The 13,938-nt window shown below is 50.8% G+C and overlaps 1 protein-coding gene across 1 annotated transcript; it reads left to right on the forward strand.

Moving 5' to 3' along the window:
• Nucleotides 1-6,075: 6,075 nt before the first annotated feature.
• Nucleotides 6,076-11,942, forward strand: LOC140904566 (uncharacterized). The gene is made up of 4 exons (XM_073326989.2): nt 6,076-6,117; nt 7,145-7,271; nt 10,337-10,450; nt 10,822-11,942. The coding sequence occupies exons 1-4, from the start codon at nt 6,076-6,078 to the stop codon at nt 11,940-11,942; spliced, it is 1,404 nt and encodes a 467-aa protein (XP_073183090.2).
• The last annotated feature ends 1,996 nt before the right edge of the window (nt 11,943-13,938 follow it).

The raw sequence follows: 13,938 nt of genomic DNA on the forward strand, positions 1-13,938 counted from the left end.
CTGCTCCCCATGAAGCCAGGCAGGACTCTGGGGCAGTCGCCTTTCTGTGAGCAGCCTGTCTTCAGGACACACAGCTCACCCAGCTTCCACCTTCCTGGGTCTGACCTCGGACCATTCAGCATCCTCTACCCCTCCATGCCCTTCCCACAGCGAGTCCGCTCAGGCAGGGATCCTGGGGAAGCCAGAGGGTCCTGCCCCCCAACTCCGCAGTCAGACGGGACTCTCAGCCAGCCAGTAAAACAGAGGTTTATTAGATGACAGGAACATGGTCTAAAACAGAGCTTGCAGGTGCAGAGAACAGGACCCCTCAGCTGGGTCCATTTTGGGGGCAGTGAGCCAGACAACCACGCCTGCACTTCACTCCAACTCCCTCCAGCCCCTCCTCCTCTGGGCTTTGTTCCTTTCCCGGGCCAGGAGGTCACCGGATTCCTTTGTTCTCCAACCCTTTAGCTCCCACCTTGCAGGGGGGAAGGGCCCAGGCCATCAGTGGCAAGGAAACAGGGTGTTGGCCATTCTCTGTGTCCAGACTCCTGCACACACATGCCCTCTAGGGCTCTGCAATGATCATACACCCTTATCGCACCACCTAGATACTTAAGAACTGCCTAGGGGAAACTGAGGCACCCCCACACTATTCAGAGGAAACATTAAGAACATTAAGAACAGTCCCACTTTGTCACAGAGGTAAAAGCTGTGTGTATTTCCCACCACTATTTGGTCAATGAAAAGAAATGGGCAACATTGGCAAACGTTTTAGATCCATATTCAGGAATCTGAGAAAAGGTGTAAATCTGAGATTTTCGTCGTAATTTATAATTACGGAGACAGGGAAAGCTCTCAGGGGCATATTCAATTAGAAGTAGACAACTAGAGTAAAAGTGGGGCAAACTTTTTTATCAATCTTTGAGACGTACAGAGAAAACGTGTCACAAACTACGCAACTGAGAACATGGGATAAACGCCAAGACCGGGGGGGATTTTATGTGGCTATTAAAGAACTAGCTGGAAAAGGGGGGACCGTTTGTCATATCAAATCCAGCCTGTCCAAAACATAAACAGAGAGTGATCGTCGTCGTCCCCCCGGCCCCAGTCACCTGGGCAGCAGGGAGCCCTCTGAGGGGCTGACTGAAGGGGGCGGGGGAGGGAGCTGGAGGGCTCCCTGGGGGAGGGGAGGGGGCGGTAGTGGGGGATGGGCAGGTGGGGGGCAGGTGGGGGCTGGGGGCAACGGTGCTGCAGTTGGGGGCAGCAAGTGGGACTGGGAAGCCGGGATCGGGGGCAGCCCCATGGGGGACACGTCCCCTCCCTTCCCCGCCCCGGCAGAGACCCGGCGTCTCCTCCCACCCCCACGCTGGGGCAGCCAGGTTGGGGGATGGCTCCGGGCTCCAACTTCCCACCGACACCGGGACAAATCGCTGCGGATAAAACGGGGGGGGGAGGGAAATCCCGCCCCCACCACGGGAGGGGAGTTTCAATGGACATGAGAGGAGGAGGAAGAGACGGGGGGGGGGGATCAGGGGAGACCAGAGAGCGGATTAATGGGGGGGTGGGGGGGAGTTTACAATCACGTGGGAGCTACCGAGAGGGAAAAGGGGAAAACTGGGGGGCATTTGTGCCCGGGGGGTGGGGAAGGGGATCCAATTAACTCCCCCGCCGCCCCCCACTTCCCCCCGGGAATTTCCTGGCTGCACAGAGACAATTCAACCCCCACCCCCGCAACTCCGGCTTCTCCCCCAACACCCCCCAAGGGACCCCGCCCGCCGGGCCCCAGTCTCTGCCCCCCCCCAATCCCAGCCGTGCCGGGGGCAGAGAGTCACTTTCCTGCCCCCCCACCCGCGGGGTCTCCCACTCACCGGGTCGGGGGCGGGCAGAGCCGGGGCTGGTCCCAGCTGGAGAAAGCCCCCCCCGGCCGGGCACGGGGGGGTTAATGACGGCCCCCCCCCCGAGCACAGACCCCGGAGCGGAGCCGCAGCTGCTCCTCCGAGAGACCCGACACGAGGCAGCGCCTGGGGGCGGGGCCTGGAGCAGATCGGGGGCGGGGCAGCGTCGGGGGCGGGGCCTGAAGCAGACCGGGGGCGTGGCAGCGTCTGGGGGCGGGGCCTGGAGCAGACAGGGGCGGGGCAGCGTCTGGGGGCGGAGCCCGGAGCAGACCAGGCGCTGCCTCGTGTCGGATCTGTAGGAGGAGCAGCTGCGGCTCCCCTCCGGGGTCTGTGCGGGGTGGGGCCCGTCATTAACCCCCCCGTGCTCCGGTGAGTGGGAGACCCCGGTGCGGGAGCGCTGGGCGGGGGGGGCAGGAAAGTGACTCTCTGCCCCCTACCTGCCCATCCCCCACTGCCGCCCCCTCCCCGCCCCCAAAGAGCCCTCCAGCGCCCCCCCCGTCCCCTTCAGTCAGCCCCTCAGAGGGCTCCCTGCTGCCCAGGTGAACGGGGGCCGTGGGGGGGGGGGACCATCACTTTCTGTTTATGTATTGGACAGGCTGGATTTTATATCACAAACGGTCCCCCCTTTTCCAGCTAGTTCTTTAATAGCCACATAAAAGCCCCCCCGGTCTTGGCGTTTATCCCATGTTCTCAGTTGCGTAGTTTGTGACACGTTTTCTCTGTACGTCTCAAAGATTCCTCAAAAATACCCTCAACGTTTGCCCCACTTTTACTCTAGTTGTCTACTTCTAATTGAATATGCCCCTGAGAGCTTTCCCTGTCTCTGTGATTATAAATTACGACGAAAATCTCAGATTTACACCTTTTCTTAGATTCCTGAATATGGATCTCAAACGTTTGCCAATGTTGCCCATTTCTATTCATTGACCAAATAGTGGTGGGAAATACACTCAGCTTTTACCTCCTATCAACAACTGCTATAAAATCCCTCTCATTTTCCACTTTCCTCTCTATAATTTGCATAAATGGATCCAAAATCCCTCAGATTTCCAACCTTTCTCTTTCATTTCTGAACATTGATCTCAAATCTCAGGTTTCCCTCCTGCGATGTCATGATCAAATGTCAATTAAAAATCCTCTTGGGTTTGGGGCTGTTCCCCATGTCTCTAAATCCCAGCAACTTGTCCTTCCTTGGGGGGAAACTGTCGCCCTGAGTCCTTCTCCATCCTGGTTGGGAAATTAACCCCCCTGCAACAATGATCATCTTTCCCTCTCCTTTGAGAATCATTTGTTCCCTCCTTTCTCTCTGTTAAAAATGTTTGCTGATAAAAGAGACTAGCCATATATTCAATACCCATCAAAGCCAGGGGCCTCCCCCTGTTTGGGGGATGGGTGGTTCCCAGTTGGTAACAGGAGAGTTGGCTGGACCCTTTTCTTTTCTCCAGCTGGCACGGGATGAGGAGGTCCCTCTGAGTGCAGCGTGGTCCAGAAGTATCCCAAACCCCATGACAAAGGGTCTCCGTGAGGGGGGGCTTCCCGCAGTGCAAAGCTGTAGCCAACTCTGGGGTGGATCCACGGTGGCCATTATTTGCTAGTGTTGCCAGCACCCAGTGCCGAGAGGCTGAACAACAGCTTGAGTGGTTTGTTACCCGGTGTGCTACACCCAATAATTACAACGGGGTGGAGAAGCAGAAAAGTTTATTTGCAGCTGCAAAAAGGTACAGGGAGATTAAAATCTTAAATCCTGCACAACAGAGCAGGAAGTTACACAGGCTTTTATATATATATATATTTTTAGCATACTTATTTAATAGCAAGCTGCTCCAAGTATTCATATAGCCAGCCAATTCAGTTCCCAGCTAGTTCCCTGATTTTTTGTATTATTTGTTAAACTATATATAAAGCACCTTTATTTAGCATTTTTTTTTTTATATTTTTTTTGTTTGGCCTTGCTTAGTTTCAGGCAGTCTGACTCTGCAACATACTGTTGCAGATTCTTAGCATAACTGCTGTGTGTGCCTCCAGGCGGGGGGGCCAAGGACACTTGGGCCTAGTACGCAGAGCTGCTGCGAGTGCCTCCAGGCAGGAGGGGGTGGGGCAAGGACACAGGGGCCTAGTGCGAGGGGGCTTCATCAACACTCCTGGTCTTCCATCCCCTCGAGTTACCTAGTGGCCATGCCCCAGTGTTCCCAACAACTCCCCCCTTTGAGAACATTTAACAGCCTTGGCTTTGAGTTTTTTTATTTGGGCTATTTATTTTTTTATAATATGATTTTTTATAAGCATTTTGTGATAGCCCTGAAGAGAATGATTTATTAATTTTTGCAAAAGGGCCCTGATATATGATATTGCACAGCATAATACTAGTAATACAAGCAATATAGGAAAGAGAAATTTTAATAGCAGGCTAAATAAACCACCAAGCCAAGATGACAAACTTTAGCCTGAAAACAAGGGTTATAACCAATTGTTTTTTGGGGCAGTATAGGCAACCTGTGCTTTGGCTTGGGCATGGGTTTTACCCTGTATTATTTTTTTATAGATTTTATAATTGCTATTATTTATATATATATAATATTGGGGCCCGATGAGGGCATAATTTTTTTTTTGGGATGCTAAGAGATAGTTTAAAGCTAGCCTGTTTTGGAGGGAAAATGTTTTGAGCTGCTATATTTTTTTATTTAATGTTTTTATTGTTGATTTTAAATTATTAATTGAGTTTTTTAATTTTAAGGCTATTTTTTTAAGTATTATTTGCAGCTTTATAGTATAGGTCTCCGTGAGGGGAGGCTTCCCGCAGTGCAAAGCTGTAGCCAACTCTGGGGTGGATCCACGGTGGCCATTATTTGCTAGTGACAGAGTATGGAAATGTCTTACTTATTTTGGCCCTCCATGGCTTCCCTTCTCCTGTTAAAGAGGCGTCCCCCCGGGCTCCCCCTGCCTGTGTGACTGGCCAGCAGGGGGTGGTGATAACTTTCTATCCACTTGTCAGACACTGTGAGGGAACACTGTTGCTGGGGGGGGCAGGTGTTTGTGCGGGGAGATTGCAGCGGGAGCTGAAGGGGCATTGTGGTAGGGGGAGGCCTCTGGGTGGCTGGGCAGGGGGGGCCCTAGTCAGGTTGGTGGGTTCTGGAGGATTTGGGGTTTTGGGGGGTAGTTCTGATGTGCCCAGCCCTAAGGCTATGGGTCCTGGAGGTGGATATCGCTGGGGGCCTGTTGGCTGCAGACCAGTGGGGGTGGGGGTCTCTTGGGCAGGTGGGGCAGGGGATTAGATGCTGCCTGGTGCTGTGCCAGGGGCTCTGTCTGGGATTGCCCAGCTGGCTCCTGGGACCATTGCCATGCCCAGTGCACAGAGCTGTGGTGGGGCGGTCCCTGGCACAGAGTGAGGGGTCCTCCTGTAAAGCGTCAGGGGGTCCTGCTGGGAGGAGGAGGGGGTCCCAGGCAAATGGCCTGGCAGATCCTGGTGGAGGGCAGGTGGGGGTCCTAGGCAGACAATGGGGAAATCCCAGGCAGGCAGTGAAGGACTATAAAATGACTCTACAGTAACAGCCCCCCACCCCATTTCTCCTGCCATCTGCAGGAGCAAATCCAGCCATGGGGGAGCAAACAACCCAGGAATGAGAGTTTCCTTGCAGACAGGCATGGAGAGGGCACAGGGAAAAGGAGATAGAGAGACTGACAGGGTCCGTGGGATAAAAGGGTTTTGAAAGAGATTTCCAGCTCTCTCATCTGCCCAGACAGATGTATTACTGCACTGTGGGGAGAATCACTTTCCTGTGGACGAGACGAGGATCAGAGAGAGGAAAACCCAGTTCCTGACTCCATGTCCCTCCTGCTGGGGTGTGGCTGTCATGGGGTCAGTGTCAGAGGGAATCCTCGAAAGGGACTCCTTTGGTTCTGCTTTTTTCTGGGATTGCGTTCAGAGACTTTGTTTTGGGATGCGGGAGGGAGAAAGGAGGTTAAAAGTGTGTCTGTGGGCCTAGCCTGGCAGGAGGGGCCAGGTCTCTGCTGTAATCCAGAGATTGAGCATTTTCTCAGCACGGCAGAATCTCGGATCTCGCTCTGCAGGGAAAGAGCCTGGGGGAAGCGTGATGTGAATTGAACTAATGTCCGTTCCTAAACTTCTACAACAGCCCTTCTTGCCCGGCCAGGTTGCAGAACGACGCTCATGTTTCTTTCCGGTTCATCCCGTCCTCCCATGGGACAAGGGAGCGACATGGCTGCAGAGGAGCCAGCTCAGGTAGGGATTATTGTGGGGGGTTCTGATCTGTTCCTGCAGGAGGGAGAGGGACAGGAAATACACGGGAGAGGGGAAGGTTTGCACCGTCTGGTTTGGAGGTTGGAGCGGGGCAGGAAATGCACAGGGTGGAGAAAGGGAGGAGGCCAGGGGGTGGCAGACCTGCTGGGAGTTGTTTAATAAGTGGCCTAGATTCTAGGAAGAGACCCATGAGGTTCGGAGGTGGAAATGCTCCAATCTGGTGAACAGAAAATAACCTACCTAGATGGGGCTGGGAAAAAGGACCAGACTCGTAGTGCTGGAGCCTGACCCAACTAACCAGCGGGTGCCTTGAAATACGAAGGGGGAAGCCACCAGTCAGGCTTAGGAGAGATTCCCCTGCCTCATATCCAGCTCTGGGAGTGGCTAAGTCATTATGCAAGGTAACCTATTTCCCCTTGTTTTTTCCTGCCCCCCACCCCCCCGACGTTCTTGTTAAACCCTGGATTTGTGCTGGAAATGGGCCACCTTGATTATCATACACATTGTAAGGAGAGTGATCACTTTAGATAAGCTATTACCAGCAGGAGAGTGGGGTGGGAGGAGGTATTTTTTTCATGATTTGTGTGTATATAAAAAGCTCTTCTACACTTTCCACAGTTTGCATCCGATGAAGTGAGCTGTAGCTCACGAAAGCTTATGCTCAAATAAATTGGATAGTTTCTAAGGTGCCACAAGTCCTCCTTTTCTTTTCACAAGGAGGAGGGTGTTGGGCTTCCTACAAGAGATCTCTCCCTAGACCCTGCTCGGGGCAGCATCTCCGGTATCAGTCTGTGGCTAGTAGGTGTGTGATGGATCTGCTGGGAGAGAGGAGGGGTGTCTCTTCGCCCCCTCACCCTGGTGTTTCCTGGGTGCTCTGAGCAGGGTGGGGGTGGGACTCTGTTGACTGCGGTCCACCCAGAGTTTCCGTTTGATTGGCTCCTCTCCCCCACGAATAGTGGGGCTGTGAGTGGGGCAGCAGGTCCTGAGTGTGGGGCTCTGGCTCTTTCAGGGGACGGTGACCTTCGAGGAGGTGGCTGTGTATTTCACCAGGGAAGAGTGGGCTCTGCTGGACCCCGCTCAGAGAGCCCTCTACAGAGACGTCATGCAGGAAACCTATGAGAATGTGACCTCGCTGGGTAAGGATTCCTGTCCCCTCGGTTCTTGGGAGGGGAACGGAAGAGATGAGGTTCACGCCACCCCCACAATGCCACCTCTGCTCTGTCCTGTTCCAGCATCACCCCAGCATGCCAGTGACACACACACGACCAGAGACCCTCCCCTGCTGCTGAACGCTGTGGGAAGAGAGCACAGGAGCAGAATCGCACAGTGTCAAATATCTCCTGTTTGCACAAATAAAATGGGGGGTTAGGTCCAGCATATCGAACAGAAGCTTCCTACCCCGGCCTTCTCTCAAACCCTGAGCCTTCTCCACCCAGACCAGAATGTGCTTGGGGTGTAAGAAGCAGGCTGCTGGGGTCAGAGCGGCTGGTCCAGGGTTACTGATCACACAGACCTTGAATGCTGGCTGGGGGAATCCAGACAAGGGAGCTCCAGCAGCAGAGCATTGAAACTCAGCCAGGATTACAGATGACACAACTCCTCACTGCTCCGGATTGCCCCGTGCATGGGACAATGGCCTCGGTTGCTGGTGAAAATCCTTGAGACCTGGAGAGTTGCTCCCCCCATCCCCATGTGCACTAACCACAATCTACCTTCTCTGCAGACTTGGTTTTTTGAGTCCCTCATTCCTGAAGTCACATGACCCCGATTCTTATTCTTATTTTTCACATTCTGCTTTTCTAGACTATTTAGAGTCTGTTGCTTCTGAATGATAGTTTCTAATTTCCCAGTGTTCTCCACAGCCAGGGATTTTCCTACTCCCTCCCATTGCACTGGACTCACTAGGTTCCCTGGTATTTCAGAATGGCCACACTGGGACAGACCAAAGGTCCATCTAGCCCAGTGTCCTGTCTTCCGACAGTGACCAGCGCCAGGTGTCCCAGAGGGAATGAACAGAACAGGGAATCATGAAGTGATTCATCTCCTGTCACCCATTCACAGCTTATGACAAAGAGAAGTTAGGGACACCATCCCTGCCCATCCTGGCTAATAACCATTCACGGACCTGTCCTCAATAGATTTCTCATGGTGTTTTTTTTTTTTTGTAACCCTGTTATAATCTTGTCCTTCACAACGTCCTCTGGCAAGGAGTTCCCCAGGTTGACTGTGCATTGTGTGAAGAAATACTTCCTTTTGCTTCTTATAAACCTGCTGCCTATTAATTTGATTGGGTGATTCCTAGTCCTTGCGTTATGAGAAGGAGTAAATGACACGTCCTTATTTACTTTCTCCACGGCAGTTTTGATTTTATAGACCTCTCTCATATCCCCCCTTTGTCTGTTTTCCAAGCTGAATAGTCCCGGTCTTTTTAATCTTTCCCCGTACAGAAGAGTTTCATACCTGTAATCATTTGGGTTGCCCTTTTCTGAACCTTTTCCAATTCCAATATATCTTTTTTTGAGATGGGGCAACCACATCTGCAGGCAGTATTCGAGATGTGGGTGTACCATGGGTTTATATAGAGGCGATAGGATATTTTCTGTCTTCTTATCTATCCATTTCAGAATGATTCCCAACATTCTCTTTGCTTTTTGACTGCCGTGGCACACTGAGTTGATGTTTTCAGAGAACTGTGCCCAGTGACTCCAAGATCCCTCTGTTGAGTGGAAACAGCTCATTTAGATCCCATCATTTTATATGTGTAGTTGGGATTATGTTTTCCAATGGGCTGCAATATGGTGCTATCCTGCTATCCTGTTCCCATTCTCATAAAAGAAGAAGAGCATCCAAATGCGTGTTTACCTTCATTCCCTCAGCGGTCCTCATGGGAATCCCTGATCGGTTCCAAAGTGTATTAAAACCTTTCTTAAAGGGTTACCTCCTGGTGGTTATCAGGTCCTGTGAGTTTGTAGCCCAGAAAGACCCCCCTCAGTCAGCTCAAACTCAGCTGTTTATCCCCCAAAAGTCTGTCGTCTTCAGTCTCCTGAATGAGGGTGACTCCCTTTCTGCATTGGGTAAAGCTTCAAAAGGTGGAGCTCTGCATAACCAGCCTTGAGATCTGGCATTCATCACCCCGTAGCGATACCAGCTTGCACAGGAAACCCATCCCGCAGCCCTTCCTGGTATCATGTGGCGCATCTCGGCATCATAGTCTGTGAAGAATTCATGCTTTCAAGGGCTGGCTTAGATCTACAGATAACAGTCATAATTAGGGCAAGAGTTTGCAGGCAATGAAAAGAGAGTAATTGACAAACGTGAGCAATATCTAATCCTTTAAAGCCTGAAAGTGCCTTGGGGGGAGGGGACAGGAGCCGGCTGTGTGGGGGCGGTGGGGCTCAGATACTGGGCATTGAGAGCCTAGAGCCAGCTGTGCGCTGGAGAGACGGGGCATGAACCAGCTGTGTACAGGGGAGATGAGCAGGGGAGAGGTGCTGTGGACACAGCCGCGAGCAGCTGTGAGTGCCGTCCTCTCTGCAGCATGATGAGAGAGCCTGGCATCCCACTGCCGATCCCAGACTTGTATGAGGAGGGAAGAAATTGGCATCAAGTCTCAACCGCAGCCAGCCTGTGCCCTGGGGAGGAGACGGGTGTCTCCAGGGAGAAATCTGGGGGATTGTGACCCTGCATGCCCCACCCACCCTCTGATCAGCAATTCCGGATATTAACGGTGATTCCACAAACAAAGAGTAATTTTGGGAAAAAATGCAGTCCTAGTGACAATTTCCGGAAAACACTGGCCCTGGTTGGAACATTAAATCCGATAGTCTCAAGATCTAGGCCTGGGTTGATCAGATCTGCCACTCTGCCTTCACGGAGTTCACTCTGCTGGTGGGTTCTACCCCTTCCCCCATTCTGTGTCTGCCTTGTCTATTTAGATTGTAACTTCTTCAGGGCACGGGCCATCAACGCTTCTCGGTTTGTACTGTGCCTAGCAAAATGAGGACCCACTGTTAGTTGGCCCTTAGGCACTAAGGTAATGAATATGATTTATAATAATCATCTCCTGGCACTTTGAGCCAAGGAAGCCGGCCTTGGGACGTTACTACTTAAAAGTGAGCTGGGCTTAAAAGCATGGAATATTCTTTGTGACAAGTATCCGACAAATTCCACTGACCTCCCTTGTTTTCTTTGCCTTGAGCAGGGTTTGCAGTTTCCAGAACTGATGTGATCTCGCAGCTGGAACGAGGGGAGGAGCCGTGGGTCCCAGACCTTCATGGCTCTAAGAAAAAAGTGCTCCCGAGAGCTGCCTGCATAGGTGAGGCATTGGTTAAACCAACCCCAAAACTGTCGGTGAATACAGGAAACATTTGGGATGCCCTACAAAGACCTTGTGAGCTCTCCAAGTTCAGGATTGTTCCCTGCAGATGTAGAATCGTTAGGCAGAGGTCACTCATGGCTTCCCACCTATCCTGACTGACAACTGGCAGCAGGTCCCTCCCCAATCTCGATGTCCCCTGAGATTTCTTCTGACATACGGACCCAGAACTGATCCCTTCCTTTCTTTCCTCTGGGGAAGGTTGAAGGGAAAATCAGCTCCTGATAAGTTTGATCTGTCCTGTACACATTTTGGTTCCTTCATCCCTTTTTCCATTCTTCTCTCTGAGATTTCCTTTCTCTCTGGCGCAGGCAGAGACTTACGTCTGGATTCTCTCGGTCTCCCGTCAGGTGTTGGGATGGTGAGTGAAAACGAGGAGGAACCCCAGCAGGAAGATGCTGAGCGAGTAGAAGCCCATGGGATGTTGTCAGGAAGGTCCAAAGGGAATGATTCTGGGAGCTGTGCACGCCCAGAAAAAACAAAAGCCTGTGAGAGTCAGCAGAGGCCAGAGGAAAACTTCGGTAGCCAGTCAGACCTTATTACACGTGAGAGAATGAACTTGGAAGGAACACGCTACACATGCCTCGAGTGTGGGAAAAGCTTCAAAGGGAGCTCGGACCTTCTCACACATCAGAGAATCCACATGGGTGAGAAACCTTACGCATGCTGTGTGTGTGGGAAATGCTTCAAGCGGAGCTCACATCTCATTGCACATAAGAGAGTCCACATAGATGACAAACCTTATGGCTGCCCTGAGTGTGGGAAACACTTCAAGCGGAGCTCACACCTTATTACACATCGGAAAATCCACACAGGTGAGAAACCTTACGGATGCCCTGAGTGTGGGAAACACTTCAAGCAGAGCTCACACCTTATTACACATCGGAAAATCCACACGGGTGAGAAACCTTATGGATGCCCTGAGTGTGGGAAGCACTTCATTGACAGTTCATCCCTCCTCTCACATCAGCGAATCCACACAGGGGAGAGGCCCTACACATGCTCTCAGTGCGGGAGAAGCTTCAGTCAGAGCTCTACCCTAATCACACATCAGAGAACGCACACAGGAGAGACCCCCTACATGTGCTCTGAGTGCGGGAAAAGCTTTAATCGGAGCTCTGTACTGACCACACATAGAAGAATCCACACAGGTGAGAAGACTTATGGATGCTCTGAGTGTGGGAAATGCTTCAATCGGAGCTCATACCTTATCATACATCGGCAAATCCATACGGGTGAGAAACCTTATGGATGCCGTGAGTGTGGCAAACACTTCAATCAAAGCTCAGCCCTTACCACACATCAGCGAATCCACACAGGAGAGAGGCCCTACACGTGCTCTGAGTGTGGGAGAAGCTTCAATCAGCGCTCAACCCTTATTAGACATCAGAAAATCCACAAGGGAGTGATCTGTAACAAATGCCTTGACTAGGGCTGGCCAAAGGTATTTTTTTCTTTTAAATCACATTTGCTAATTCCCACTTAGTGATCTGTGCCCCATCTTCACCGTGGTTACTCAGCTCCCCCAGATGAGTTGCCTGCTCCTGCCTTTTGCAGCTCACCCTTCTTTGGGGTCAATCCTGTGATGTTTTCTATCAACTCCTTTCCTTTTGGGTCAAAGGAGTGTGTGTCCCTCCAGCCAGGAATGTTCATCAGCTCCAGGTGGGGGAGAGAGGTTTGTTCCCAACAAGCTACACTGAGGCAAAAACTACCCGTGCCTTACATCCACTAGGACTCTACATGGCGTTGGCTGCTCAAGTTAGTGATCTTGGTGTTAAAAGACAATTACAGTTGTCGTGCAGATGCAGCCGAGGTGCAGTGGTTGGCATTAGCTTTCCCCTTGACCTGACCTAAACTCCATCACATGTCCTAGTCTAAACAAAGCCTGAGCATCACAGTTATACTGTTCCCCCATTTAAAAACAATTGTTAGTCATCAAGTTCCCCCACCAGGATCATATTGTTTCATTCCCAGTTGTCACAGTTCAGAGCGCTGTTGCTTCACGTTTTCCTGAAAGCAGATATTTTTCCTCCCGTTTTCCTCCCTTAAAATATATTGAAGTATAACAAAGAGCAGGAATAGGGAAGGGATAGGGAAAAATGTCTTTTCCCCTCTGTAACAACAGAAGAACATAGGGTAAATCAGAGGGATTCTCCATCACCATATCTATCCCCCTGTTCTTCAATTGGTAAGGTCAATATTTCCCGAAGGGGCTGGGAAGAGGATTCTCTAGTAAATGATTTGGAACTAAGCAAAAGACCCATTCATTTGCCTCCCAAAGCAGTTGTGGCCCATGCCCTGCAGGAGGTTGCTCCTGAAGATCTTCCCTTCCTAATCAGGTGCATGTTGCCTCTTATTTGGGAAATGCAATCCCTTCCTAGGTAGAGATGGGAAAAATGGAAGTGACATTTCTGTTCAGCTCACTCCTGGGAGATGCTGTAAATGTGTAGGAAATGACATCCATGAGGAATGTGATAGAGCTGCAGAAAGACACCCATTTTGAGTAGATACCTGACATTTGGTGTCTTAGAGGGATTCTAAGGCGCACCTGAATTTAGTCCCTTATTTAAATCTGTTGCACCAGATTAAAGAAACAAAAGGGCATATTTGGGGGAGTTCTACCTCAGTATCGCTACTGGTATGTCGTGTGGTTGGTGAAGAATTCTACGCCAGAGCCGTGTAAAATTGCTACAACTAAGGTCAAAGATTTGAGAAGAACTCAGGTAGAAATGAGAGGTACGAGTGGTTGATTTTCACCCCAGAGATGGACGCTATGGTGACCTGTGGCCAAGGTAAACTGTTTTTAGAATTGCTCACACTTCTAAAGGATGCCATGATGAAACTGGGAACAACTGTCTTTTACCATTTGGATCCCAAGTTTCCTGAAGCACAGAGAGAAACAGCTGATTCCTTCAGAGCCATGCCATGCCTATGGGTCCCAAACTGGCTGCCTTGCTGGACAAGAAGCACTTCTGTGTTGGTTAAATGATGGTAGCCAATGAGGGAATGTAACAGATTCCAAGTTCAGACTGCAGGATACATGAATGCTGAGTCCAGAGTCTGTGGTTTGGTCTCTTAGTTTTGCTCTTGAGTCTAATGCATGTGTCTCACTGTTCCGCCTCCTGCTACTCTGAAAGATTAGAAAGTGTGAAAGTAGAGCACAGGTGGTTTTTCTCATGATGCAGCCTTCCCACGTAGTGTGAGACCCCTTCCACCCACACTTCTGGGAGAAGACCCAGGGAGAAATGAACCCTCAGAAATGGAAGGCTCCTAGGTTATGGGAGAATGTGATTTCACACAGAGCTCACTGGGTGAAAATGGGAATTAAGAGAAAACTGCCCTAAAGGTTTATAGTTTGTAATCTTTGAAGAAATTGTTACCAGCAACAAGGAAATTGCACATGAAGTTTATTAGTGTAAGGTAAGAGG

Source organism: Lepidochelys kempii, unplaced genomic scaffold (genome assembly GCF_965140285.1).
Source record: "Lepidochelys kempii isolate rLepKem1 unplaced genomic scaffold, rLepKem1.hap1 scaffold_29, whole genome shotgun sequence".
NCBI lineage: Eukaryota > Metazoa > Chordata > Testudines > Cheloniidae > Lepidochelys > Lepidochelys kempii.

Excerpts from the sequence above, each read along its gene's own strand:
- LOC140904566 (XM_073326989.2), top strand. The coding sequence starts at position 6,076 with ATGGGACAAGGGAGCGACATGGCTGCAGAGGAGCCAGCTCAG. Across the intron at positions 6,118-7,144 it reads CTGCAGAGGAGCCAGCTCAG|GGGACGGTGACCTTCGAGGA; the intron begins GTAGGGATTATT and ends TGGCTCTTTCAG. Across the intron at positions 7,272-10,336 it reads TGAGAATGTGACCTCGCTGG|GGTTTGCAGTTTCCAGAACT; the intron begins GTAAGGATTCCT and ends TGCCTTGAGCAG.